General features: G+C 39.9%; 1 protein-coding gene across 4 annotated transcripts in view; it reads right to left on the bottom strand.

The window, feature by feature from the left end:
• rnf17 (ring finger protein 17) overlaps window positions 1–14,884 on the bottom strand; it is a 36,352-nt gene extending 21,468 nt beyond the window's left edge. Inside the window, exons 1-15 of one of the 4 annotated variants that reach the window (XM_020618915.1) lie at window positions 14,760–14,884; window positions 12,954–13,066; window positions 12,424–12,521; window positions 12,185–12,272; window positions 7,837–7,917; window positions 7,562–7,665; window positions 6,878–7,046; window positions 6,575–6,651; window positions 5,187–5,261; window positions 3,086–3,345; window positions 2,786–2,866; window positions 2,327–2,416; window positions 1,979–2,137; window positions 1,471–1,642; window positions 419–560 (exon numbers count right to left, since the gene is read on the bottom strand). In XM_020618915.1, the coding sequence (XP_020474571.1) occupies window positions 419–560; window positions 1,471–1,642; window positions 1,979–2,137; window positions 2,327–2,416; window positions 2,786–2,866; window positions 3,086–3,345; window positions 5,187–5,261; window positions 6,575–6,651; window positions 6,878–7,046; window positions 7,562–7,665; window positions 7,837–7,917; window positions 12,185–12,272; window positions 12,424–12,521; window positions 12,954–13,066; window positions 14,760–14,829 (1,779 nt within the window). In that variant the 5' untranslated portion in view covers window positions 14,830–14,884. The remainder of the gene's footprint in view (window positions 1–418; window positions 561–1,470; window positions 1,643–1,978; window positions 2,138–2,326; window positions 2,417–2,785; window positions 2,867–3,085; window positions 3,346–5,186; window positions 5,262–6,574; window positions 6,652–6,877; window positions 7,047–7,561; window positions 7,666–7,836; window positions 7,918–12,184; window positions 12,273–12,423; window positions 12,522–12,953; window positions 13,067–14,759) is intronic. The other 3 variants (XM_020618916.1, XM_020618917.1, XM_020618918.1) reach the window with 3 other exon arrangements.
• Window positions 14,885–25,332: the final 10,448 nt, after the last annotated feature.

Raw genomic sequence — 25,332 nt, 5'->3', positions numbered from 1 at the left:
AAACGTTAAATGTGGTTACAGCACAGTCGTTCAGTGTTTTACATACATATTTAGCAATATTTAATATGTTATAAAGACTGGTAACATACCATTTAAAAACATTGGTCCTACTTAAGACAGGCTATATGTAATGAAAATATTTTTTTCTAAGTTAGAACTTCTAACTTCATACTTTTTATTTACTCACATCGACTGTTCTAAAAAAAATTTTTTTAGTGCAATAAGAAAAACCTAGTATTTTGAATTTTATTTTGATGTTATTCTAAGATTTTCTATTAAAATAAAGTCAGTAATGACACTTTTTGCGTTCTCTTTTTATCTGAAAAACTATCCGAAAGTATCGAAATACATTTTGGTACCGGTACCAAAATGTTGGTATCGTGACAACACTAATTTAAATGAATCTCTGGGATCTTACCAAGTCATATGGGACCAGGCCTTTCAGAGAACATTTGATGGCCTGAGGAGCAAAGTGTCTCAGCTTCTCTTCTGCTTCAAAATCGAACTTTCTCAAGTGCTCGTTCACAGTCTTCAGCACCGATTCAGTGGTCCCCTTCTCACTAGAAACAGTGTCAAGAGTGGAAGGTGTACAGAAATACAGTAACCTTGTACAGCATGCTACTGAAAGAATTGAAGAAATGCTTCACAAAACATCCAGTTAAACATGTATGTGCAACCTCAGATAAAATAGACATCAACAACAAACCCATTCAAACCACACTGGTGGAAAAATGAGGTTAAAGTGAAGCCATACTGGGAAGCTGATATTTTATTAACACGCTATAATAGTTTAAATCTTCAAAACCCATGTACACCTGTGCAGGGATAACAAAAGAACGGCAAGACTGCCAATACACACATCATTTTGCTTGTATCTTCTTTAGTAGGTCTAAAAACACTACGGTATGAGAATAACAAAAAAGCACCACATTGAAAGGTGTTGCTACTTTCACGGGGACTAGGGCATTAATGTAACAAGGATGCAATGCTGGAAGGCTGACAGAATGAAAGCCCATTTGTTTCTTTTTCTAGAGAAGTTTGTGGTTCAGTGGGTAGAACAGATGTCTCCCAGCCGGAGGGTTGGGGGTTCGAATCTTGGTGCCTGTAGTCCACACATCAAAGTTTCCTTGAGCAAGACACTGAACCCCCAAGTTGGCCCCGACGGTTAAAGCCATCAGTTGAGCTGGCTGTCTCGGTTCTGTACCGGAAACAAATTCCGTGTGTGTGTGCAGATACAATGTGTGTGTGTGTGTGTGTGTGTGTGTGTGTGTGTGTGTGTGTGTGTGTGTGTGACATGCTTGGCCAAATAAAAGGTGATTATGATTATTATTAAGTTGTGGTCAAATCTGATTGGTCAGTATATGGAACACGTCCCTATAACATGGCTTCTGTTCCTGTCGGAGCTGCAAGGCTCCACAGACAACTTGTAGGGAACACTCATGGAAACCTCACATCCATTTGTGTGTGTACCTCTGTATAGTGATGCTCTGGGTGAGTCCATAATCACTGCAGAAGACTCTGACTCTGGCCAGGTGGATGACAGGGCAGGCTTTATCAACCTCCACACAGCCATTGGACACGATTTCAACCACAACTGCCCGGAACCAGTGTCTCTCCTTCGACTTGACAAAGATCATCGAACCTGGACAGGAGCAAGGAAACAAAGGCCAAGCATGTTTCACTCCACTTAGTGGTCTGATGGTCAGTATTATTTGGTAGGAAACAATGATAATTCAAGTGAAAACAAAGAAGTGGAATGTCTGTTAATGTGTCATACAGCAAAAAATACACATTTTGCAATGAATAAAACTATTTTTATAACAAAGCCAGCTTCAATTAGGTAACCCAATATAGAATTCTTAACTGCACAAAGATCAACTGCAAGGTGTAGCACTAAGCTCAATTATGTAAAAACTCTGCACTCAATTAACAATAACATTAAAATTCTCCATATTTCTCCATCATTTTGAGGATGCACCTGTCTTCACGGTGTCTTGGGAAGTGAAGTAATTGTCATCTTTGCTGCATAAGTAGTTCAGTATCTTAGACAGACACTCTCTTTCCTTCTTCTCAGACATGTAGTGGATGTAGAAGTTACTTGGATTCACAATGTGGCTCACCATCACCCAAAAGGTGACTAGGAATCAGGAAATGAGAAAAATGATGAAGAAACAAGAAAACTGGATCACAAAGGAGAGCAGAACGACAGCAGGAAAGATGCACAAGAACCATACCAGGCTTGTTTTATATTCTGACCAAAACTGCATTAGGTTGTACATATGATATTAATATAACTACACATAATTATACAATTGCCTCTCCCTACCAATTCTCTTATTGCCTATGTAGCGATTTTTCCTTCTTTTGCAGAGTCTCCATTTGTCATCAGCCAATTCGGGGCCAGTGGGTGGGGCAACTGCAGAGAGAGACAAAGAATTGACCAAAATTTGTTTATCTTCAGTCTCCAACACAGGGATGAGTTTTGATTGCACTGTCTCAAATCTAAATTCAGCTCTGGATATGCTTATTGAATCCCTTATCGAATCTGTTGGTTTGTTTTAAACCGTTTTGTGCAACAAAAGTCAACTTAATATTTAAGAATATATTTTTTCTAACCAGGTTAGCACAATTGGTGATTTTAATTGTGATTATAAACCAGTTACCAGACATACATGACAGTGACACTAATAGAAACTGCTGAGCACTCGTCCTTCTGCAGTTAACAGCAACAACACCAAATTTTTCTTTAATATCACATTTTGCAGCCCCCCCCAAAACCACTGACTATTGAATGGTTCAGCTGGTCCAAACTTGCAGTATATGTCTGTCTTCTTTTTCCTTGCCAGTGTCTGTATTGTCAGAGAGGCTAAAAAAAGTGAAGTAAACAGAGGACATGAATGACAGATTCAAAAAAGGATTCCTTTTGAATACAAATGAATCCAGGTATTTTACCAACTCAGAAGCATATCCAAAATGGAAGCAGCTATCAGAACTCAACCTCACTCCAACATAAGCGATTTAATAATCTGACTGAATCACAACATGATTTAATTGAGTGAAATAGACACACGACAAAGCCACACACCGTGCTCTTGTTCCTCCTCTATAAACTCCTCAATAATTATGTCAGGATCATCTAAGCCAGGGCTGTGGCAAGGTCCTGGATGTGGATGGGGGCCTTGCAGCAATGACCCATTAGCCACTGCACTCTCCGGGCCCTGTTTTTCTGGGATGCAGAGCTGGTTGCCACTGGGTGGAATACTGTTACTGTCCTCTGCATGTTGCTGTTGAGACCTTATGGTGGAGTTCTCCGATTGGAGCCCTTTGGGTGGAGACTCAGGCAAGCTAAAGGGGGAACAGTGAGAAGATTCTTTCAAAACACAGAACGCCACATAAACAATATACACTGTGTGCTAAATTATTAGGCAAGGTGTATTTTTGAGGATTAATTTTATTATTGAGCAACTACTGTGTAAAGGTAAAAGTGAGGTTTTGGCTTTCTTAGGAGAATGTCTGTGCATAATTATTGGGCAACTGTTATTGTGCAGGAAAAAAAAACATTTTCCCATCTCACTTGTTTATTTTCATATGTTAAGTTGTATGTTAAATAACTATTGTCCTGGTGGGCATGTTTGGGCAGAGATCTCAAAACAGGATTGTAGATGGATGACAAGTTGTGTCTTAGTCCACCACCCCTATTTAGTGAGGGGTGTTCTATTTTTACAAAAATAGCTTCCTTAACTCCTCTCTCAAACCAACGATGTTCTCTGGAGAGGATCTGGACTTCACTGTCCTCAAAAGAATGTCCTTTGTCCTTCAGGTGGAGGTGGACTGCTGACTCTGGTCCACTGGGGTTGGCCCTCCTGTGTTGGGCCAAGGGTTTGTGCAGCGGTTGCTTGTTTTCACCAATGTACAAGTTGTTGTACAATGCTCTGTGCCCATTAGAGATCCAGCCACGGGCCCATCCATCTGCTCACTCTCATCAGCCCATAAAACCTTTGAAAAATCTGTCTTCAGATATTTCTTGGCCCAGTCTTGATGTTTCAACTTGTGTGTCTTGCTCAGTGGTGGTCGGGTTTCAGCCTTCCGTACACCTTGGCCATGTCTCTTGCAGTTCTGGAACATGACAGCACTGTAGGATACTGGGTTCATAGTAGTTTCACGTTTGCTTCTTCTCAAATCTTTTGCAGTTAATTTGCGTCCCTTTTCCTGAACATGTTTCTTGCGACCCTGTTGACCATTTGCAACAAAACATTTGACGGTTCTGTGATTACGCCCCAATATCTTAAAAATTTCAAGAATGCTGCATCCCTTTGAATAACTTTTTACAATTATTGACTTTTCACATTTGGTTAAGTCTCTTTTTTGGCCCATTTTGCCTGAGGAAAAGAAGCTGCCTAATAATTATGGACACCTTGATATATGCACACCCTCCCTCATTACACATCAACTGATATGCTTAAATTCAATAGGCATTCAAGTTTATACAGCTTGGAGTTGGAAAATATACACAAAATGATGATATGGTCAAAATACTCACTTGCCTAATAACTGCACACACAGTGTATTATTATGTGGAATGACATGACCAATAGAGTTTGTTAAGTGGCAAGGTTTCACAAACACTAGGGGCAGCTGATGCTAAATTACAGGATAGGGTACCACTTGCTCATCAACAATGTTTTAGCACAAAAACGTCAATGTAAAATATGCTTAGTACTACTAATAAAAATATGGTACAAAACTAAAACGTTATCCTTACACAAAAGGCTGTATTTAAGTGAAATCTTTACCAACATTGATGATATTCTCAGATTATCTAGAAAAACAATGTATACACACTAACAGATTTTCAAGTGCACTATAACCATCCCAAGCATGTTTTTAAAACTTGTCCAACTGTAAAACGTGTATTTTAGCCATTGCAGCTACTTATTTAATTACTAAAAAAAATTAAATGGAAACAAACATTGTGGCTGCAGATGAACTACTCATTTCAACAAAATAACTTATAGTCGAACACTATCATGTTGTCCGTGATAAACTGTGATATCTGCTGTTACACAAAAAAAAACTCTTCATGACCATGAAAGGTTATTACTATAAATACCTAAAGCTGGCTGTGTAATGATCTTTGTTGGTGCAAATCAATCCAAGTGAAATAAGGAAGACATTTAAAGACTCACTGCTTTGTATCGCTGACTTCCATCTTCAGAGACAATGCCAGACCTTGGGTCAGACTTTCTGACTGTAATACACAACTAGACCACAAGCACATATTCACATTTAAAAATCAAAAGATTAGTCACATCTCTGTCACTAATGCCTCTCAGGCTCCCATGGATCACTGCAGTTACGGCTGAAAATTTTTATTACAGCGTGGTGGTTGTATGCCTCCGTCAACCAGCCAAATTCAGGGAAATGGGACCGATGCGAGAATTCAGTGACTTCAACTTTGACTAGTGAAATCTAATAAGATCATCCTCAAGTTCAAAAGATTGTTTATGCCAAATTTGAAGACTGTTCCTGAGATATCATGTTCACAAAAAAGGGCCAGACAGATGGACAAAAAACCTGAAAACATAATGCTTCCACCTACAAATATCCTGGGCACAGAGGGATAAAAAAAGCAGGATACAGGAAAACTGTATAAAAATATTTCAAATGTCTGTTTCTAATTGGATATTTAAAAATATTTGGTTGATTGCTACAGTAATTGATAAATAAAAAAAGCTGTTTTAACAGTACCATATTGTTTGTCATGTACATATGGTTGAAATAACACAGGTCATAATAGAACATGAGGTCCAAACTAAAATACTGTACAAAAACAGCAGCCTTAAAACTACTCTACCGTCTCTAGTGAGACTCAAAATAAACTGACAATACACCGTTTCTAACCGCCCTTTGCCACTCCCATCACATCTCATTTCCCAGCAGTGAGGCAAACTGTGGATGCCTGGTTGGGACAAACTGTACACAACGCGGCGTCCAGTCCCTTTACTAACAAGTAAATGTTAGTCCAGTAGAACGCTCTGGTTACTGCTGATGTGATACAAAGCACTAATGTTACACAAAGCTCACATTAGTCCCAAATTAAAATCAAATTAATTCAACACAAAGGTTGCTAACGTTACCAAAACAAACAATTTTAGATGCCAACACATCCAGAAGGCCACATGTGAATCAAATGAGTCCTTTGGCTGCTTTTAACCCTCTCCATTTCAAAAAGCCAAACTGATGTTAACCCTGGTTGTTGCTCTTTCTTTGTCCCACTCTCTCTGTATAAATCACACCACCTCTTCACTCTGGCAGCCTCTGTTTTAGCAGACAAAAGCTTCTATATAGCTGGCTGTTTGAAATGACCACTCGTGGTTTGAAAACATTTCTTATAACCTTCACCAGGTCGCAGTCGGGGCTAATTTACAGACCGTACTTTGACAACACAGAGTAGAAGCTAGAATAAGTGTCATGGGGTGTCATATAGCTCAGAAACACTACATCCCTTCACATTTTCACTGGATTTATCAGACAATGTGTAAAATCTTAGCTAATCATCTTTAAAGTTGCATACCTTACTCCAGAGTCTACAGTGATGCATTTCATGTCAAAAGACTGATCATCCACAGGAGCCTGCAATGTCTCCAGAACCTACACACACACACACGTGTTTCCATGACTTCAAGGGGACATAACAGTGGCTTACCAATTTCCTGGACACTTACCCTCACATTAGCTATTACCTACCTATCCTGCTGGCTGAATTCATTTTTAAAAATGGGGAAACTGACAAGCATTTATTTGGTAGTACCTCCCAGTGCACTGGTTACTTAATAGAAAGCATCTGTAAGGATGTACACAGGCATAACATTCCAACCTTATTCAGGGTGCAGTACTGCTCCAGGAGGGGGACATGGCGTACTTCTCTGGCCATCTGCATGGCAGTCTCCAGTGCCGTAATCCTCTCCTGAACATGGCGCACTTCCTCTTGAGTGGTGAAGAAATGTGCCTCCAGTTTTGTCAGCTGACTCAACTGCACATCTCTCCTGCAGAAAAAGAAACAACTGCTATCAAAATAATTATCACTGCGCAGGCTTTCTTCACTAAATCTTAAAACTGGCCTGATACAAGCCTGTGTTTGTTAAGAGAATAAGCATATAAAACAATGTGAAGACAAACAAAACCTGTGTGCACGCCTCGCTTTCATTAAAATAGATGTTTCCAACAAAGAACATGGGACCTTATCGTACAGTAAAGCTGCAACAATTAGTCCATTAATCGATTAGTTGACTGACAGAAAATGTATGGCCAACTATTTGATAATCAATTCATTCTCAATTTTCAAGCAAAAATTCCAAAAATTCAATAGTTGTACATGCTTTTCTTGATCTTGCATTATAGGAAACTGAATATTTTAAGGTTTAGGGCTGTCTGGGACAAAATGAGAAATTTAATGAAGTCACCCTGGCCTCTAGAACAGTCTATTTGACCCAAAGATTAATCAAGAACATAACTGGTAGTCATGCTATTTAAGTACATTTTTGAAAGTTTGCATTCATACCACTCTTGGATAATATGAACAGCCGCGTCTGTAACTTGCTTGATCTCCATGTCCAGCCGAGCTGTGTCTCTCTTCACCTGTTCTGCCAGACCAGTTTTCAGTGTCTGCACAGATCAAACACATACACAAACATTCCAGCAATGCAAACACAATGTCTTCTGACTTGGCATTTCCTTTGATATGTAAAGTTAAATTTTTTTTCCTCTTAGTAAATAACATCTACAACCATGTCCTATAAGATGTGCACAGTATTATAGACATAGTACAGCTTTCACCTCACGGATGTGTTCCAGCTGGGCAAGATTTTCTGCAGCCCGGACCAACACCTCAGCCACCTCATTCTCGATATTGGCTGGCTGTATAAAACAGAACCATAATTTTACCAATTTTGATCTGAACTGTTTAAGTTCACTGTAGCCCATTAACCACCACACTCAACTTAAACTCTTAATTTGAAAGTAGAGGGCAGACTACAAATTTACATCACAACTGAGCTGTAGTCATGTTGTCCCCAGCCACATCCTCTAACTCCTTTAGCAGGGTTCCCCCTACCACAATAAGGCATAAGCAAAGCACCTAAATGTTTCTGCAGAGCGCCTAAGTCAAAAGAATGTTAAAAAAAAGCAACCTATTGGAATAAATGTAAAAACAATGGTGAGTTATATGCTGAAAAATATTGAAAAGGTGACTTGATCTCAAAATGGAATAGCTGCAACAGTAGGGGTGGTCCAATCAGGATTTTTGGGGCCAATCACCGATCTCCGATCACTAGAAGCTGTATCGTCCGATACCAATCACAGGGTCTACTTGAAGCCTTATCATGTATCATTATTTATTAAACTATATTTAACAACAATGTAAATTAAGTACTGAAATTACAAGAAGAGGAATATCATGAATTGGCAACTGCACTTATTGGCAAGAAACATGTGCAACACTAAAGCTTAAAACATAGCAGCCTGTGCTTGCCTTGGTTAGCAACTGGGGACAGCTTGGAGCTTGACAAATACAACTTTCCTGTTGATTATATAAAAATAAATAAAATAACAGAACAAAGAGTCGTTGACTTTAGCTTTAGAGAACTTTAACTTTAGACTAAAAACTGCAACAAAAAAGGCTACAGTCAAAATTGTGGTTGAAGTCAGTTTTTCAAGTCAGCCCTCATTTTTTATAATTTACTTTAAGGACCACAGGTAAAAATAAATTACACGACAAAAATAAATAAAAAATACAAATAACAAAAAACTTGCATCTCCATATCTGTATCTGTTTCTATCAACTACAACTTTAACTCAATTCTCAGGGCAGGACTAACAAGCCATTGCAAGTTCACATCTCTTGGGATGTCAAGAAGAAAGGCAGTTAACTAACAGAACCACAGCTGCACTATCATGATGGCTTCTGCCTCATGAATCAATAATAAATTCTGAAGTAGTTACTTTTTTCTCAGAAGCTCAGTCAGATTTTGTGGGCATGTAGAGAGGTAGAGAGAGCAACAGTGATGTAGAGAATGTAGATTAGTAGCTGGCTTCTTGCATCAAGGGCAGATTTTTCTTTATAAATATAAGCATCTCCGCATTTTTGGCTGACAGCTTGTTGCGCTTCTCATCCACGATATTTCCTGCTGTGCTAAAAAGTCGCTCACTATCAACACTTGTGCATGGGGCAGAGAGGTAGGTTTGTGCTGCTTGTGCGAGAGCAGGAAAGCGCCTTTTATTGTTCTGCCAAAAAACCCTAACAATTCGTCTTCCACAATAGACAGCGGCTGATGATCTGAATTCCATTATTTTGTCTGATATTTCTTTATGCTTCTTACCGTCCTTGCAGTAGGGTTGCTGTCGTCTCTTTTACTGCTGAGTGACTGTTGCGCGAGTCGCTGAACTCTCCCGCTCTCTTAGAGCTTAAAGGCCTTTTCACACCGAACGCGACGCGAATAAGCGATATTTTCTTAAAACGTCGCGCTACATAGATGGACTCCACATCAAGCGACGACGATGTACTGCTTGTCCTGCTACATAAAAAAAAGACAACAAAGAAGGTTTTAGGTCAGACCTGGGCATTTTACGGCCCGCGGGCCACATCCGGCCCTCTGGGCGTCCCTGTCTGGCCCGCGTGAGGTCCATCAAATCAGAACATGAATGAAAAAGTTCACGGGTGAACTTAAGCTCCCCGATCTACCAGGTGAGAGACAGGTGATGTTGGCCAGCTAACCCTCAAAATGTCAACTCACGCCAAAAAAAGAAAGGTTGATGCCCAATGCCACGTTTTCAACAAGACATGGACTGGAAAGTATTTGTTTACAGAAGTCAAAGGTAAAGCAGTGTGCTTAGTTTGTGGTACACAGTTTGCTGTGTTCAAGGATTACAATTTGAATCGCCACTACGTGACCAATCATGAGGAGAAATACAAGAACTGGTCGGATGAAGAGCGCGCAAGAGAGTGGGATGCTTTGCTAGTGAAAGTGCAACCAACAAAGACTTTTGTACAAAACTTTCCACACCCAGAGATGCAGCTTTCAAGACAAGTTATGTCATATCCCACAAAATCACCAGAAAAAATAAGCCGTTTTCTGGCAGAGAGTTTATTAAAGAGTGTTTGTTGGAGTGTCATTTTCGCTTTAGGACCTATTTCAGGATGTCTGTGGGACAGTTTGGAGAGTTGTTGGTGCAGTTGACCCCCCCACGCGATGAAACAAGTTACAGGGATCCGATCGACCCAGAACAGCGCCTGGCCTTGTGTCTGAGGTAAAAAAAAAAAAAAAAAAAAAAAAAAAAAAAAAAAGTTTATTTGTAATGAAATCAGTTTAGTTCACAAGCAAGTGAAGATCCTCTGCTATCCGTCTCCATACGTTATCTTTGTATTCATTATCTTTGTAGTTTTTGTCCTTTTTATCATAGATAACTGAATTCGCTGAAACAAATTGGATTAAGCGGTCCGCCATGTTGAATTTGACGTGTCAAGCTGCATTGTGATTGGTCAGAAGTGCTGCCGTCGCCGCGACGAGTTGGAAAAATCGACCCGGAGGCGAAAAAGATTAATGTCGCTTTTCGCGTCGCGAAATTACGTCGGCGGTGTGCAATGTATCATTGACAAGTTATTGGTTCGAAAAATATTATTGACGCGCGAATAAATCGCGCGTTAAATTCGCGTCTGATGTGAAAGGGCCTTAACTGTGAAAACTGCTCATGTTCCTTTACGTGACTAACCTTTAAATGTCTGATGAGGTTCGTGGTGTTAAAATGGTGTAGGTGCTTCCCGCCTCGTGTAATTTGCTTGTTACAAAGGTTGCAGATTGCTGATGTGGGGTCTTTTTCACACACCACGTAGAATTGCCAAACTGGAGAAGCCATTTTAGCAGCATGCAAAAAAACTTGTCTCGCGAGTTTTGCGTCATCTGATCGGCTTTTCTATATCGGCCATTATAGAGACAGCCGATCAAACTTCCCAAAGCAATTATCAGCAGATTATGATCGGCGACCGATCAATCGGAGCACCCCTATGCAGCAGCATAGGCCCAACTTGTGACTCTCATATACTCTGTGTGTGTGTGTGTAATGTTAACTCAGGGACTTAACTAGATAACAGGATAAAATGAAACCCGTTGTCAGGCTTGTGACCTTAGTGCAGCGGGTGGAGAAACAAACAAACACTGCTGTTAGCTGAAGATCGTTCACAAGAGGTATCACCACTGAATGATCAGAGTGAACCGAGTGTTTCTGTAGTTCCAACAACTCCAACACAGTGAGACATCTTCACTGGTAAAACCATCAGCTGATCTAACATCAGCGATGGAAATGTAGCATAATCTGCAGAATGGGGTACACGCAAATGACTTTATATTACATAAGAACAAATCATGCACTTTCATTAGCATTTTGTTTGTTTGCTGCCAAATGTGCAAAGGGGCACTTTTAGCTGCCTCCACAAAGAATGCATGAAGTTGGCTATAACTTTGTTGGCGAGTCATTCTTGTGAATACTAATAGCAGAGATAGTAGAGTAAAAAGGTAAAGAGACTGCTAACATAGCTACTGCGTCAGAAATTCCTTCACCTAAGCTGTTTGAAAACCCTGTTTAGGGTACAACAAGTGAAAGACACACCCATGTGGACCAAGATGACTAAATCTCTCAGGGTGTACTAGGTCTGCCCCAGAGGTGGATTCCCAGCTTCTAAAAGGAAGTCACTCAAGAATCATTCCTATCTACAATACTCGGCAGCTTTAAATATTTCATTAGACTTCACTACATTTGCCACATTTTTGGCAGCAATGAAATCAAGTGAAAATTGATCTGCTACACATAGATAAACTTGGTAAACTAAAACCAACAACAGTCTGGCAGAATTGACCGATTCAGTGTACATAGCCACCTGTCCGTCTCCCTCTCACTGGAGTGTTCACTACATCTTAGTCCCAATATGCAGGGACCAATTTACCCTTTCCTCTCAAAATATCAAGTGTATCCCAGTACCGTGACATTCTACATTAAAAATCCATGTTAGACAGAACAGGGATACCGGCACAAAGAATTCTGTATTTTTGCTGATTCTAATTTAGGCATCTGAAACATTACCATCTTGTTGTGTACAACAACTTTCATCACCCCTGTGATCACCCAAACATACCTGTTGAATATCCTCTGTATTGGTATTATCATCTGTGGAAAATGAGAATTTGTTCCTTCTGCTATTCTTTGGTCTGTCACTCCGGACGCTTTAGGTGATGACAAAACCACAGAAATGATCAAAGATCAATTTTAAAAATCTATTACACAACGTGATTACACAATTAAGAGCCAAAAAACTGGTAAACTACATGTTTGTCAGTTGTGTGGTTCTGCTTAAGATTCAGAGCGGCTTTTTACCTTTTCATTTTGTTCATTTTAACGGTGTAGATGAGGCCAATGATTCTGCTATCTTGCTGCAGACCACAAACCCCACCTTCAGGAAGGGTTGACTCAACCTGCAGAGAGGAGCTTTGTTTTTTTTATTGCTATCTTACTACTTTTTGAAAACTACTTTATGAAAATCACAATTTCCATAGCCAGTTTTATTTCCAGACAAAAGTAAACAAATGGCTAGGTAGTTGCCAAACAAGGTGGCCAGTAAGGGCCAAGTTTGCATGTTATACATAGTCTGCTTCTCAAGTTGAACACAATTATTTGCTGTATCTACATTGCCATTTTTTTCCTATGTGAACATTTAGGAATAATTTAAGGATCACCAATCAAACAATTTATAATTAATATCATCCATTTGCAACAGTATGATTATTATTAATAGAAGTCATGATGTAGTTTTGTGTGACTAATCCAAAATTATGACAGAATCATGCTGAATAAATATACTGGAAAATGCCACACTCTAGCAAAGACACCATCATCAGTAATTGTACCTCACACTCTGGGCATTTAATGACACCTTCATGCTCAATGGACTCCAGGCAAGATGTGCAGTAGATGTGGCCACATAAAAGTACACGTGGGGGGTTGCCTTCAGTTTCTTCCTCTGAAAAAGAAGCACAATAGAGACAAACAGACAATGCACTGTCACTGTAAGTGATCAATTTTAATTTCTGATACTGTAATAAAAAAATGTCACTGTATCTCCCTACTTACTTCCTCTTACACATTCAGAAGTTTTGCAGTTACTGTAAAATGAACTCTGATTCTGTCAAAGGTGTCACAAATTTCACTAAAATTTTAAAGTTTAAAACGGTTTACTCATTTTAACATGATCTATTTGCTAATAATTCAATTTAAAGCTCCTGTTAGCAATATGTTGATGTGTTAATTTCCTTTAAAGCATCACAGGTTATGTAATTTGTAAATGAACTTCTCCTCAATAGAGTTGAATGTCTTTAATTAATTATACCAGAATGTTGGTCTGATAAAACACACAAGACATAACATTATGCATAAAACGTATGTTGTTCAGATGTAAAATGCGCGTTAAAATCGCGTGCTCTGCTGGACATAGAATCTCAGGACGGAATCTAAGCGACGGACGACTGCTTTGGTCCATCCTCATGCTACCAAGGCTGCACCTGAATTGAAACTCTTATGGAAGTAAACAAATGCATGCATCAATTAGTAAACAAAAAGGCGATAAGGACAGACTGTTCAGAGATATAAAAATACTCTGTCCCTGTTACAATCAACTGCAACTTGTATAACCATTTCTGCACTGGCTTTGGCGAGTCTTGTCGGTTTTGTCTGAAGACGTCAAAGAAATAAACATTTATGTTCTATTTGTCACGTTGTAATATTAGCACTAGCCTTATTGATTGATTGATTGATTGATTTTATTCTTTCAAACATGCAGAACAGAACAAATTAACAAAAGGCAACAACACACATAATTACACATATCCAACCAATGCTAATCCAAAATCCGTTTGCTTACACATATTACAAGTTTGAATGGAGTAGGAAGAAGTCAGACTTATCCAGTCCTACCCCATGACATCATATTATACAAAAATTAATGCATCATTGGCTGCAAGCAGTATCTCTACATAAATAAAAAGAGTATTTCCTTAATACCTTCTCGAATAATCTTATTCTTGCATATATCTTGTATAACACATACATTTTTTGTAATATGTACAATGGTTGAAGTGAACTCCTGTATGTATTTCCCCAGTTTTCAACGCCATACTCCAAATATGGCAAAATCAATGAAGAATACAAAATACGCAATGCTTTAACGTCCAGCATATATCTAACCCTTGCCAATATCGATATATTTTTAGCTATTTTATGCTGAACATAACTGATATGAGATTTCCAGGATAATCTGTCGTCAACCATGACACCCAAAAATTTGATTTCATACACTCGTTCGATATTAGCACCCCCAATTCTCAATTGAAGTTCATTATGTGGTCTACGGTTCCCAAATACCATATATTTAGTTTTCTCCAAGTTCAAAGATAGTAAATTACTATCACACCATTTCTTTATCTTCACAAATTCCTCTGAAACCCTTAGCGAGAGTTGCCGTAAGTTATTATGTTAGATAATATGTTCTCCAAATTCAACCACTCGCCAACACGTGATAGCTTAGCTAATGTTTGCTGCTGCATTTGCATTGCTAATGTTAACTAACACGGTAACTAACTGTGACAATAACTTTATTTGCCATAAAATACGGTGTCGCGGGCCATTAAACTGTAAGAAAAAAGATGTAAATATCCCACCAGGCAAGCTGAAGACCTCTCCACAAAACTTGCAAATAGCAGCGTTTGGGTAGTTGTCTCTATCCATCATTAGCTTGAACTCTTTTCAAAATGGAGTTTCTTTTCGTGTCAATTAACGGGCACGAGCAGGCGGCTATACTTACCACGTGATCACTTAGGTGCGCTCTGGTTCCGTGCTCGCTCACGATTCTTTTCTTTTGGTTAAGCAGCGTCACTAGCAGCAATATTATTTTTATTGACAAAGTGTTTATAATTCAGCTTTAATCGGTAGTGGAAGACGTAGTCTCATTACTAAAGTAAAAATAGTAATACCACTGTGTAGAAATACTCGTTACAAGTAAAAGCCCTGCATTCATAATTAAATAATAATAGTACAAATGTATCAATATCAAAATATAATGCATATAAAATAAATACTTATGCACCTTTACTCAAGTAATTGAATGCAGGACTTTTACTTGAAGGACATTTTTTTTACACAGTGGTATTACTGCTATTTACATAATTAAGCCTACCTGAGTAATTCTTTCACTACTCCCCACCGAGCACTTCTGCTGCCAAAGATTTCTATAAAAATAGGTCTGTTTAAAAAAGGTATAAAGTATGATTCTGAAGGGAGAAAAGTGATCTAGACTGGGTGTACTTTAATTTAAGATTCTTAATATGTTTTTTTATGTGGTCGCTTGGGGGCGCCAAAGACTAAGACAATTTATGAGATGACGGGTTTACAAAGGCCAGGTGGAAATACTGTATAAACCCTCAAACTGTTCAAATGTACAGCTCTTCTATTTTATGTTGTTGTGTGATAGATGCTATGTGATAAAATTTTAAAATGGCAAATATGCATCCCTTGCATCACAATCCAATTTACTGAATACCTCCACTTGCTGGAAATATGCTGTTTGATGACCCTTTGTTGTCGAGTATCTGGATTAAGAATCACAGGTGATGCTGTATGGACATTTGTAAGATAACTATGTATTCAAGGAAATTTTATATTTAATAGTAGTGTTTAATGTGCCTTGTGTGTTTTTACTTTCTGTATGTTCTGTATTGTTTTACTGCTTCATAATCCTTTATCCATCCTGTACATTCCTCCTGGATGTTGTGCTTTGTGGTATGTTCTTTTGTTTCCTTTTGAGCCAACTGCCAAAGCTCCACAGTCGACCTAATGGCACCATGTTGGTCCTCCTCTCCATCTGAGCACAGCTGGCAGCAGCAATGCTGCCTGGGGACAGTGGCCAGCCAGCCAGCTGACGAAGCAGCAGTAACCAGGAGTGACAGCCAGTTGAGAGTAGGGAGGCACAGACATCAGGTGGCAAAGGTAAATCAACTAGTATGCAGCAAGGACAAAACCTAACACGCATTTTATCTGAAGTGAAAGTAGACCTCCTTGCTGTGAGGTGTCAAAACACCTGCAGGTATAAAGTACACCTGTCTGCTAAAAACATTCAATATCAGTTAAGGTACTGGTCCAAGAACATTTAACACTTTAAATGTATCTAGAAAACATTACCTGACATCAGTATAGGGGAGGCAACATTGCGATGGGTAGAGCAGTCATTTCCCAACCTGACGGTTGAAGGTTCAAATCTCGGTGCCTGCAGTCCATGTGTCGAAGTGTCCTTGAGCAAGACACTGAACCCCCAAGTTGCCCCCGATGGTTAGAACCATCGGTTGAGTTGGCGCTGCAGATGGCTGCCTCAGGTCTGTACCGGAAACAAATTCCTTGTGTGTAACATACTTGGCCAAATAAAGGTTCTTATCCTTATATACAATGGCTAATGTTAGTAATAATTATATACTGTAGATGGAGTGTAAAAGCACCACAGATGAGCATAGAGTACAATCTTTTCTTATGCTGGTACATAAAATCCAAATTGTCTTAATCTGAAAATAAAATGATTGATTAATTTCTCCTGTATGTCAGTAAACAAAAACCTTTGGAGTTAAAACCCTGCTGAATTCAATTCACATTCCAAACTTCATCTTCATTAATTTGTTAATTTGTTTAATTTGGTTGTTTGAGAGGCTGGATGGATAAGCCAGAAAGACAAAAAATAAGAGTCATATATGCCATATGTCTATGGTAGGCTAGTGGTTAAGGCGCAGCGCTCTCACCGCTGCGGACCGGATTCGAATCAGGGTTGCGTCAGGAAGGGCATCCGGCGTGAAACATGTGCCAAATGTCAACATGTGAGTCATCAGTGTGACGATTTGCTGTGGTGAACCCTAAATGGGAAAAGCTGAAAGTGACTTTCTTATGCCCATATAATGGTGTTTGTTACATATTGTATTTGATGATTGATATACATCAATTTAGAATTTCCCTTATCAAGCCAGACCAAAGAAACATGAAGTCACTTCTTCAAATTTGATTAGGGCACTGAAGCAATCTGGACATTGGTCTTTGCAGGGCAGGATGGTCATAGACAGAGTGGAAAGGGGGCAGAATGTGTTTGTACCGGGGTGATGTGAGTCGCAAACTTCTTTACTATGGGTAATGAACCAATCAGCAGGCCGCCCAGAGAGGATATGGGGTGACTGTTAGGGAAATGGGGGCTGCCCCCCATCTTTCCTCTTCCCAAATGTGGGTCGCTTCCCATCCTCGGGTGATTTCCCTCATGTTTTCTTAGGAACATTAACCCCCAAAACCCTTATTAAGTCATTCATTAGTGATGCTCTTAATTAAGCTGTGCTGTCTTGTTGGCTCCCTCCTGATGTCTCACATAGGCCTTGCACAACCATCCATCCACTTCATTGTTATTATCCAGCCATTTCTCAAACTACTTTTTGTGGGTGATGTCATGAGACAGGAGATGATGTCTTATAAAACAACAACCCCCTCCTGTGCCTTTGTTTCCTCCCTATAGCTTATAGAGTAGGAGTGTTGAGTTTTTTCTATTTACAGCATACCCTCTGGAAGTCAAATGTGTTCTAGCATTTTAAAAAGTGCTCCTTAACTGCTGTTTCCGAAACTCTCTAACATAGATTTCTTCCAAGGAAGCATAGATGTTTCCACTGAGGAATCTTTGAGTCTTTGACCCAGTAGATATACAAGTGTGTTGTTGTAATAGCCTCTTCCGTTCTGATTGTCTGAAGAAAAAAATGACAAGGAAAGTTCAGTAGACACACAAGGCCCAGGAGACTCTTCGATTGGCTTTAAGTGGGGATATTGTCTATGAACCCTTTGTGCCCTCATCCCAATCTCTCCCACCTGCTGACTTCCCTCTTTTCTCATATCCACCCATAATCTATGCTTGATCACTCTCATGCTTCCTTGCATCCTCAACCCTTCATCCCCTGGGTTCAGAATCAGAATCAGAATCAGAATCTGCTTTATTGGCCAGGTGTGTCAGACACATGAGGAATTTGACTCTGGTACATTGGCTCTCAATGTGTATGTACATATCCCCATGCAAGGGGCAAGTAGACAGTAAACCAGCATAAGGCTGTGTAATATAACAAAATAAGCAGTATTAACAAGCAACAAACAGTGCAAACAATACAAAATAAACAGTATAAATAGGCAGTAAATGTCAGGTTTGCCCAGCTGCACCTGTTTCTTTCACCTTGATTGTCAGCCTCCATTCACTCCAATCAACTACTATCATCATCAGCTGCGTTCACTTAGTTTCCCGCCATATTTTTATCCAGCTCGCACTCCTCTACCTTGCCAGTTCATTCTCTGTTCTCGGACCTACTGTCACTCTAAACTATTATCGGATCTTTGTTCTTCTTAGTACGTCTAGTACGTTTTATTAGTTTTGTTGTTTCTGCGCCTTCCTCTGGGCTGATTCCCTGCCATCCCGTAATATCTCGCCTGTCTCTCTAGTTTGTGTGTTTTATTTTTTGTGTTTTCCTCCTGGACTGTTTCCCTGACAGCTCTAGGTCCCTCGCTACGCCCAGCCAACTCCTTCTCACCACTGCAGCCACGGACAGCTATCTCCGGACCATACTACACCTAGCCCTTACAGCTTCCACCAGCCAGGTCAGTACACAGTCCAACTACTCACTCCGCTCACGGCCATCATCTCCTCTGTCTCCTCAGTCATTCCACCACCATCGGCCAGACACCTCATTTAGTACAGACCACTTAAATTTATCAATAAACACTGCCTCATTTTCTTAATTTTTTTTCATCTCATCGCAAGTGTGACTATTGTCTAGATGAGACAAAAATTCACTCTGGACCTTTCACCTCAGTGTTTCTAATCTCGCATAGTTCAGTCGAGGTTGTGCGCACAAAGTTTTTCTGAAAACTACAGAGAACAGACCCGTAATGGCCATTTGTCAAGCTGCCGAATGTAGGTCCCACTTTCACTATTCACTGGCAGAATCCACTGATGTATAGTGATGTTACAGGGACAATGGTGTATTGTTGCTCTTGCAAAATAAAAGCATGAGAAAGATTTGAAATTTTACAATCCATTAGTCTATAAAGCATCTTTACTTTTGACCTCACAAATATTGAACTAAAATATAAGTGGATTTTGACTAGGACCAGCTGCTCAACCTCCTATCTGTAGGCTGACTCATCGTCTCGGATGAGACCAATGATCGTTGTATCATCAGCAAACTTTAGGAGCTTAACACAGGGGTCCTTTGAGATGCAGTTGTTGGTGAAGAATGAAAACAGCAGAGGGGAGAGCACACATCCCTGGGGGGCACCTGTACTTATTGTCTGGGTGCTGGATGTGGTTTTCACCACAGGAATCGTTGGCTGAAACCTGAGCTTTCAGCTTTTCAGAGTAGCTCCTCTTTGCTGCTCTGATCTCCCTTGTCAGTGTGTTCCTGGCCTGGCTGTACAGAGTCCTGTTCCCACTTCTGTAAGCCATTTGGCATCGACGAAGCTGCTTGAGTCTTGCTGTAAACCAGGGCTTGTTGTTGTTGTCGAAGCCTCGCTGCCCGGCTGTACCACGTGACTGATTCAGGAAGTGGTTCGGATTTTGCCGCGAGTTTTGACAGCGATATAAACCCCTCAGGCTCCATTCAAAATGTGGGTGTTTGATGGAGAAAAAAGAAATCGCCTAAGACCTGCCACAGTGGAGAAACTGTTGTTTTTAAATAAAAACCAATGATGTGTCCCCTAAACCATAATCACTGGCCATACCTCAACGTTACAAAAGCACAATCATTGTCCATACCCCAACCCCAACCACCCTCACCTCACTGTAAATAATCATTTCCATTTTCATCATTTCCAAATAATCATTTTCCATACTGCCAGTATATATATATATACACAGTATACTGCCATCACTACAATATACATGTTTTGCATACTTCTTTATTTTGCATACAGTTTTATTCACAGGCTTTCTGCAAAATGCCACACACTTCAAATTCATGCCAACTGATATTGTTGCATCCAGTAGATGTCCTCCTAGAGCAAATGAAGCTTCAAGAAGCTTTGCGCTGGAGTGAACCAATTGGATGAAAGGCTTCAATGCTTCATGAAGCTTCATCTGCCCATCACTAGGGTCCGTAATACTCACAACAAAGGAAGGGCTGTGATAACAAAGAAGACCGGTGTTCTGTCGAATCTTCATACCCGTCAGAATTCCATACCCAAACTGTCTGCGCATGCGCATTAGGCTCTGCGCATGCGCAGTTATGGACTGACTAACCCCACCCCGATCCATCCCCCTAACCACTTTGTGAACGGTGGGTAGCACGTTTTGATAGGTAGCAAAATCTGACAAAACACCGGTACTTGTATCGCGCTGTCCGCGATCAAGTCACTCAGCCAGGTCTCCGTGAAGCACAAAGCAGCAGGGCGTGCAAAGTCAGTTAGTCCTGTTGGGGAGAAGAATTTCATCCATCTTGTTGACCAGGGAGCAGATATTTGCTAGGTGGATAGACGGGAGTGGAGTCCGGGTCCATCTCTGGCGTAGCCTCACCAAGGCGCCCGCTTGTTTGCCACGGCGGCGTTTTTTCCAGGTCCTGTATATGGCAGCTGCTCCTCCAATCAGAATGTCCATACAGCATTCTTCATTCCCAAAAATCAAAGAAAGGTAGTTCAGTGTGAGTTGTCCGATATTTAACAGTTCTTCTCTGGTAAAAATAATCTGGGATGAGTTGCAAAAGAGACAGAGGGAGACAGAAATAGTGATAGTGATCATACCATTGCTTAAACACTACTAAGTCTTCATGTAACCTAGGAGGCCCCCTGTTGTCAGAGGCTTGGTAATGGCCAGTGATTCCAGAATGTAAATAGTTTTACCTGTGAAAACATGACGTTTAAAGGGTCTTGCAAACAAGTCATTTCTTGACCTATGGGGTTTAAAATATCTTCGTAAAACATCATGCCATTAGATATGGTGTTTCTATATAAAATGAGTTTGTGCATTTTGCTACAGTAACATTGACTCTGGGGAGATTGGATCCATAGTGTGAAAATTCTGGCCCTTTGCTTGTCTGAACTTTCTTTATTTACTTTGTTTCTGTGACACTGAGTAAAAATGAAGTGAGATGGTGCAGGTTTTCAGATGTGGGGAGTTTATTTCTGAAAGGTTTTGAAACAAGAGGTATATCACATACACATCATGGACAAACACGCACATCTGAAACTATAATTCACAGCTGGATTTCTGTTCTCTGCTAGAATCTTAAACATCCTTTTGTATTCCAAATGTCCTCCTCTTCACTCTGGCAGACAGTCATCTCACTGTCTCACTCTGTATGTGTGTCAATGTAGACAGACAATGGCAATAATGCCATCAGCTGTCACACTCACATGCATAATTACACCCCTAACAGAGAGCTGGGCTACCCTATTGTCAGTCAGAGCCATGATAAACTGTAACAGCAACAGCAGTGAAATACCTGGGTGAATGTCTTGGAGGTGATGAAATGCTAATAAGGGGGTAAGGTCATGAGCACACTCATGGCCATGTTATCTGGAGAAGCTGGAGGAAATGACTGACCGATGACTTCATGATACTGTATGTCAGATTTGCAGTTACACAATCATAGTGTTATCTTCCATTCCAAGGTCAGACTGTGAACCAGCAGCTACAGTCCAACTTGCATTTTGGATCAGCAACATTTGTAACAGTGTATTTGTTTCCCCAAATCTCCACAGATCTCAGAATTATGAAGCATCTAAGACAGCCATGTTTTTTGGATTTTCCACTGATCATCATGCCACTCATTCTCTCTCTTTTTTGATAAAACCACTCCTCCCATTGTACCATAACATATGAGGAGCTGCTCCCAGTAGATACAAAGGATATAACATGTAAAGCATCATGGGGCAATTTGTAGTATCAATTTTTTCCTGTACTTTTCTTCAAGTCATATTTTTGCCATTAACTTGTGACATAATTGCTAGACCAGACTACAAAAGCAAAACCATGATAAAGTTTAATGTAGGCTGGGTTTAATTTTCAAGGCTTTCATAGCAATGGGTTTGTTTGGTTATAACATACCCACTAAAGTAATTGTTGAGATCTGGTGGTATGGCAACTCTGGTCAAAGTTTAACATACAGGGCAAAAAAACTCAGTCTCAATCTGATCAATTGTTTAGCCATTCATTCATTCATTTTCTACCGCTTAGTCCCTGAACGGGGTCACGGGTGGGGCCGGAGCCAATCCCGGCCGGCAATCAGGCGAAGGCGGGGTACACCCTGGACAGGTCGCCAAGCCATCGCAGAATTGTTTAGCCATATGATCTAAATCTTATTATTTCAAGGTAAGACGAAATGTGAGCATAATCCATTGTGTTGCTAATAATCCCGAAAGCACACAGCTATTAGCGTTGGTGGTCATCAAGTTGATATATGCAGGAAGATGTTCTGTAAACTGTTGTGGATATTTATTAGTGACAATTTGTGTAATAATTTTGACATTTTCATTTCAAACTTGACTAACTTAGTTTACTGAGGCTGACTAACTTGACTATTTTTGGATTGTAGTTGCCTTCCCAGATTTCTGCATTTACTTTGAATGCACAGTGTAATCATGACTGATGGAACTCATGGAGTAAAAACCCATGCTCTGCATTGTTCATTCAGGTGGTAAGGTGCCAAAAACCAGTCTTCCCCAGTTCAGAACTGGTACAAGAAACTTTTAAAAATAACCTATGATATGATCTGGTATCATGGTCATTTGCTTTGAATTCAGAGAATGAAACATCTTGTCAGTTTTGAAGCAAGATTTGCATTTATTGAAAAGTAAATGATTGAAGGGGTGCATAAATAAACAGAGGGAGAAAATTAACAATCAGTATTTCTTGTTCTTGCAAATTAAAGTTTTTCAGGAGGTCAAATTCATTCCCACCTACTTGTGATAATTTGACACTAATGATAAGGCCTAGTGACAAGATATTCTATCATCTGCATTAAAACATCCAGCAGAAGGATTTCTGTCATGTAGGCTTAATGATATACAGTATATAAACTAATCTAAGATGGCTGTTAAAGAGATGCATAACCTCCTCTGTGTGCCACTGAGCAGTCTGTTATAAAGTTAAACTAATCAATGGATCCTTGCTGAATACAGTTGTTGAATTTGCACACAATAGAGAGCCTTGATAGCAGTGTTGTGTTATCTTTAGTTTAATGGAATACAATGTACAGAATTAGCTGGAACTCTTGCATCAGTTGATTCTTTATGATTTTTCCTTCATTTTCTTCCAGAGCCTTCACTGTCTATTAGCCTGAGGCTAAGCATGAGCCAGTCAGATTGGGCCCACACCCACCATGATTACACTGACACTTGTCTCTAGTCATACCTGTAGCTGTAATCCTGTACATAATGTGCATACATTAAGAAAAAAAATTTGCTTAGTTTTTCTGTCTGGTGGTCATTACATAATCAACATATGGTATAAACTATAGTCTATATAGAAATAGTTTCAGATTTATGGTCCAAGGAGCTACATCTAATATGAGTAGACCATATATCCTACTCTTAACATGCTGCTCTCATTCCCTGCTGTCAATGCCTGTAACATCAGTGGGACATGTGCAGGGTATTTTCTATTTATCATGGCTCATTGCCTGCATTCATGTGTTATTTTGTGGGCTAATTATTGCACGTGGATTTAGGAGTCAGATTAATGATTCTCAAGGATCGCACCTCCTAATGGCAATGCTGCTTGTTGCTGAACTGAATGAACTAAGCAGGTCCTGCTCAAAGTAGGCTTAGTGTGTATGCAGCTGCCAGTCACTCCAGTAGCCTTCTGTCTATTGTAATGAGAAAATACAGCATGTTTAATTATGAGAAAAAAAATCTTTTTTAACATGTTATAATCAGTTTAGCGGCTGTGGCTCAGGAAGTAGAGTGGTCGTCTCCCAGTTGGGAGGTTTGGGATTTGATTCCTGGTCTTCCCAGCCCACATGTGGCCAGGCAGTGACTAACAGCACTGGCGTCAGTAAGAAATTTCCCCATGGGGTTTAATAAAGTATATTAAAAAAAATCTCATGGTGCTGTAGGTGGTTCTTTGTACGCAAAATATAATCCTGCAGGTGCCACTGCTTGTCCTTTCCTCCAGCCCTGTAACAGCCATCCACATATGGAACTAATTTCATCTGTGCACAACACCAAGATTGCTCCACCACCATCATCCTGTAAAGCCATCTGTTAGTAAGGCAGCAGGTGTTGCTGGTGACACCCACAATTTAACCTGGAGCAGGAGTGGACTATATGTGGGCAGGGGAGAGTATGGGCTAAGGAGAGCTGTGCAGAAACACAATAAGTATGACATCAGTTTCCGCACATGCACATTATCTAGCAATTGAGTCACTGTGTTTGTCTTGGCAGGCTATCTGTAATTGCTGTTACAGGGCTTTTGTTAAAAGCTTGTGTCAAGATGTGAGATGTTGCAGATATCATCTTGCACACACCAGGAAAACAATTTAGAGAAAGATTTAATGACCCTAAGGCATTAATGCGTTTTAAAGCTCTAAACTTATTCCAATCAAACTAACACTGAAACATTATTGGACTACAGAATAAAGAACAGACTTGGAAAAGCACTGTGTAGTTGCTATCATGAAATCTTCCCAACAGTCTGTTAAGGTTGTTGCTGTTAGAATCAGACAGTAAATAACTGTGCAAAATGTTGTTGTTTTCCTGCTGTTCCTTTGTGTTGCTCACTTAATGTAACACCAGATTTTGGAACCATCTCGCTAAAACAGTCACAGAGTTTAATATAAACACCTTGCACTTAGTGAATCCCCCTGGATGAAAGTGATGACTTGTCCTTTAACAGGACAGGTAAGATGGTAGACAGAGAGTAGTAACTTCATCAAGGAAGTTACTGCACCATGCAACATGTTACATAGTAATGATAAGATACTGTATATGGGCTGTAATATCAGGTGTCAACTGTTCTCCCTATTTTTACTTTTCACAATAAAAAATCCACAAAGATCCATTTTTGTCAGAGTACACAGTATTTACAAAAATACTCTGAGATGAACTTAGTTCTCCATGCCTGTAAATTTCCTAGATTATACTTCCTTGATCATTTAAATGCCACTAGGAAACTGTACGTATTTTGCTGATTCACCCTACAAAATCCCCTGTATTTCATGTGCTGTAATACAAAGGCACTAGTCTGAG

This window comes from Monopterus albus, unplaced genomic scaffold (genome assembly GCF_001952655.1).
Source record: "Monopterus albus unplaced genomic scaffold, M_albus_1.0 scaffold211.1, whole genome shotgun sequence".
Lineage (NCBI taxonomy): Eukaryota > Metazoa > Chordata > Actinopteri > Synbranchiformes > Synbranchidae > Monopterus > Monopterus albus.
The sequence above is the reverse complement of the archived record's forward strand: the minus strand, read 5'-3'. Positions and strand labels throughout refer to the sequence as shown.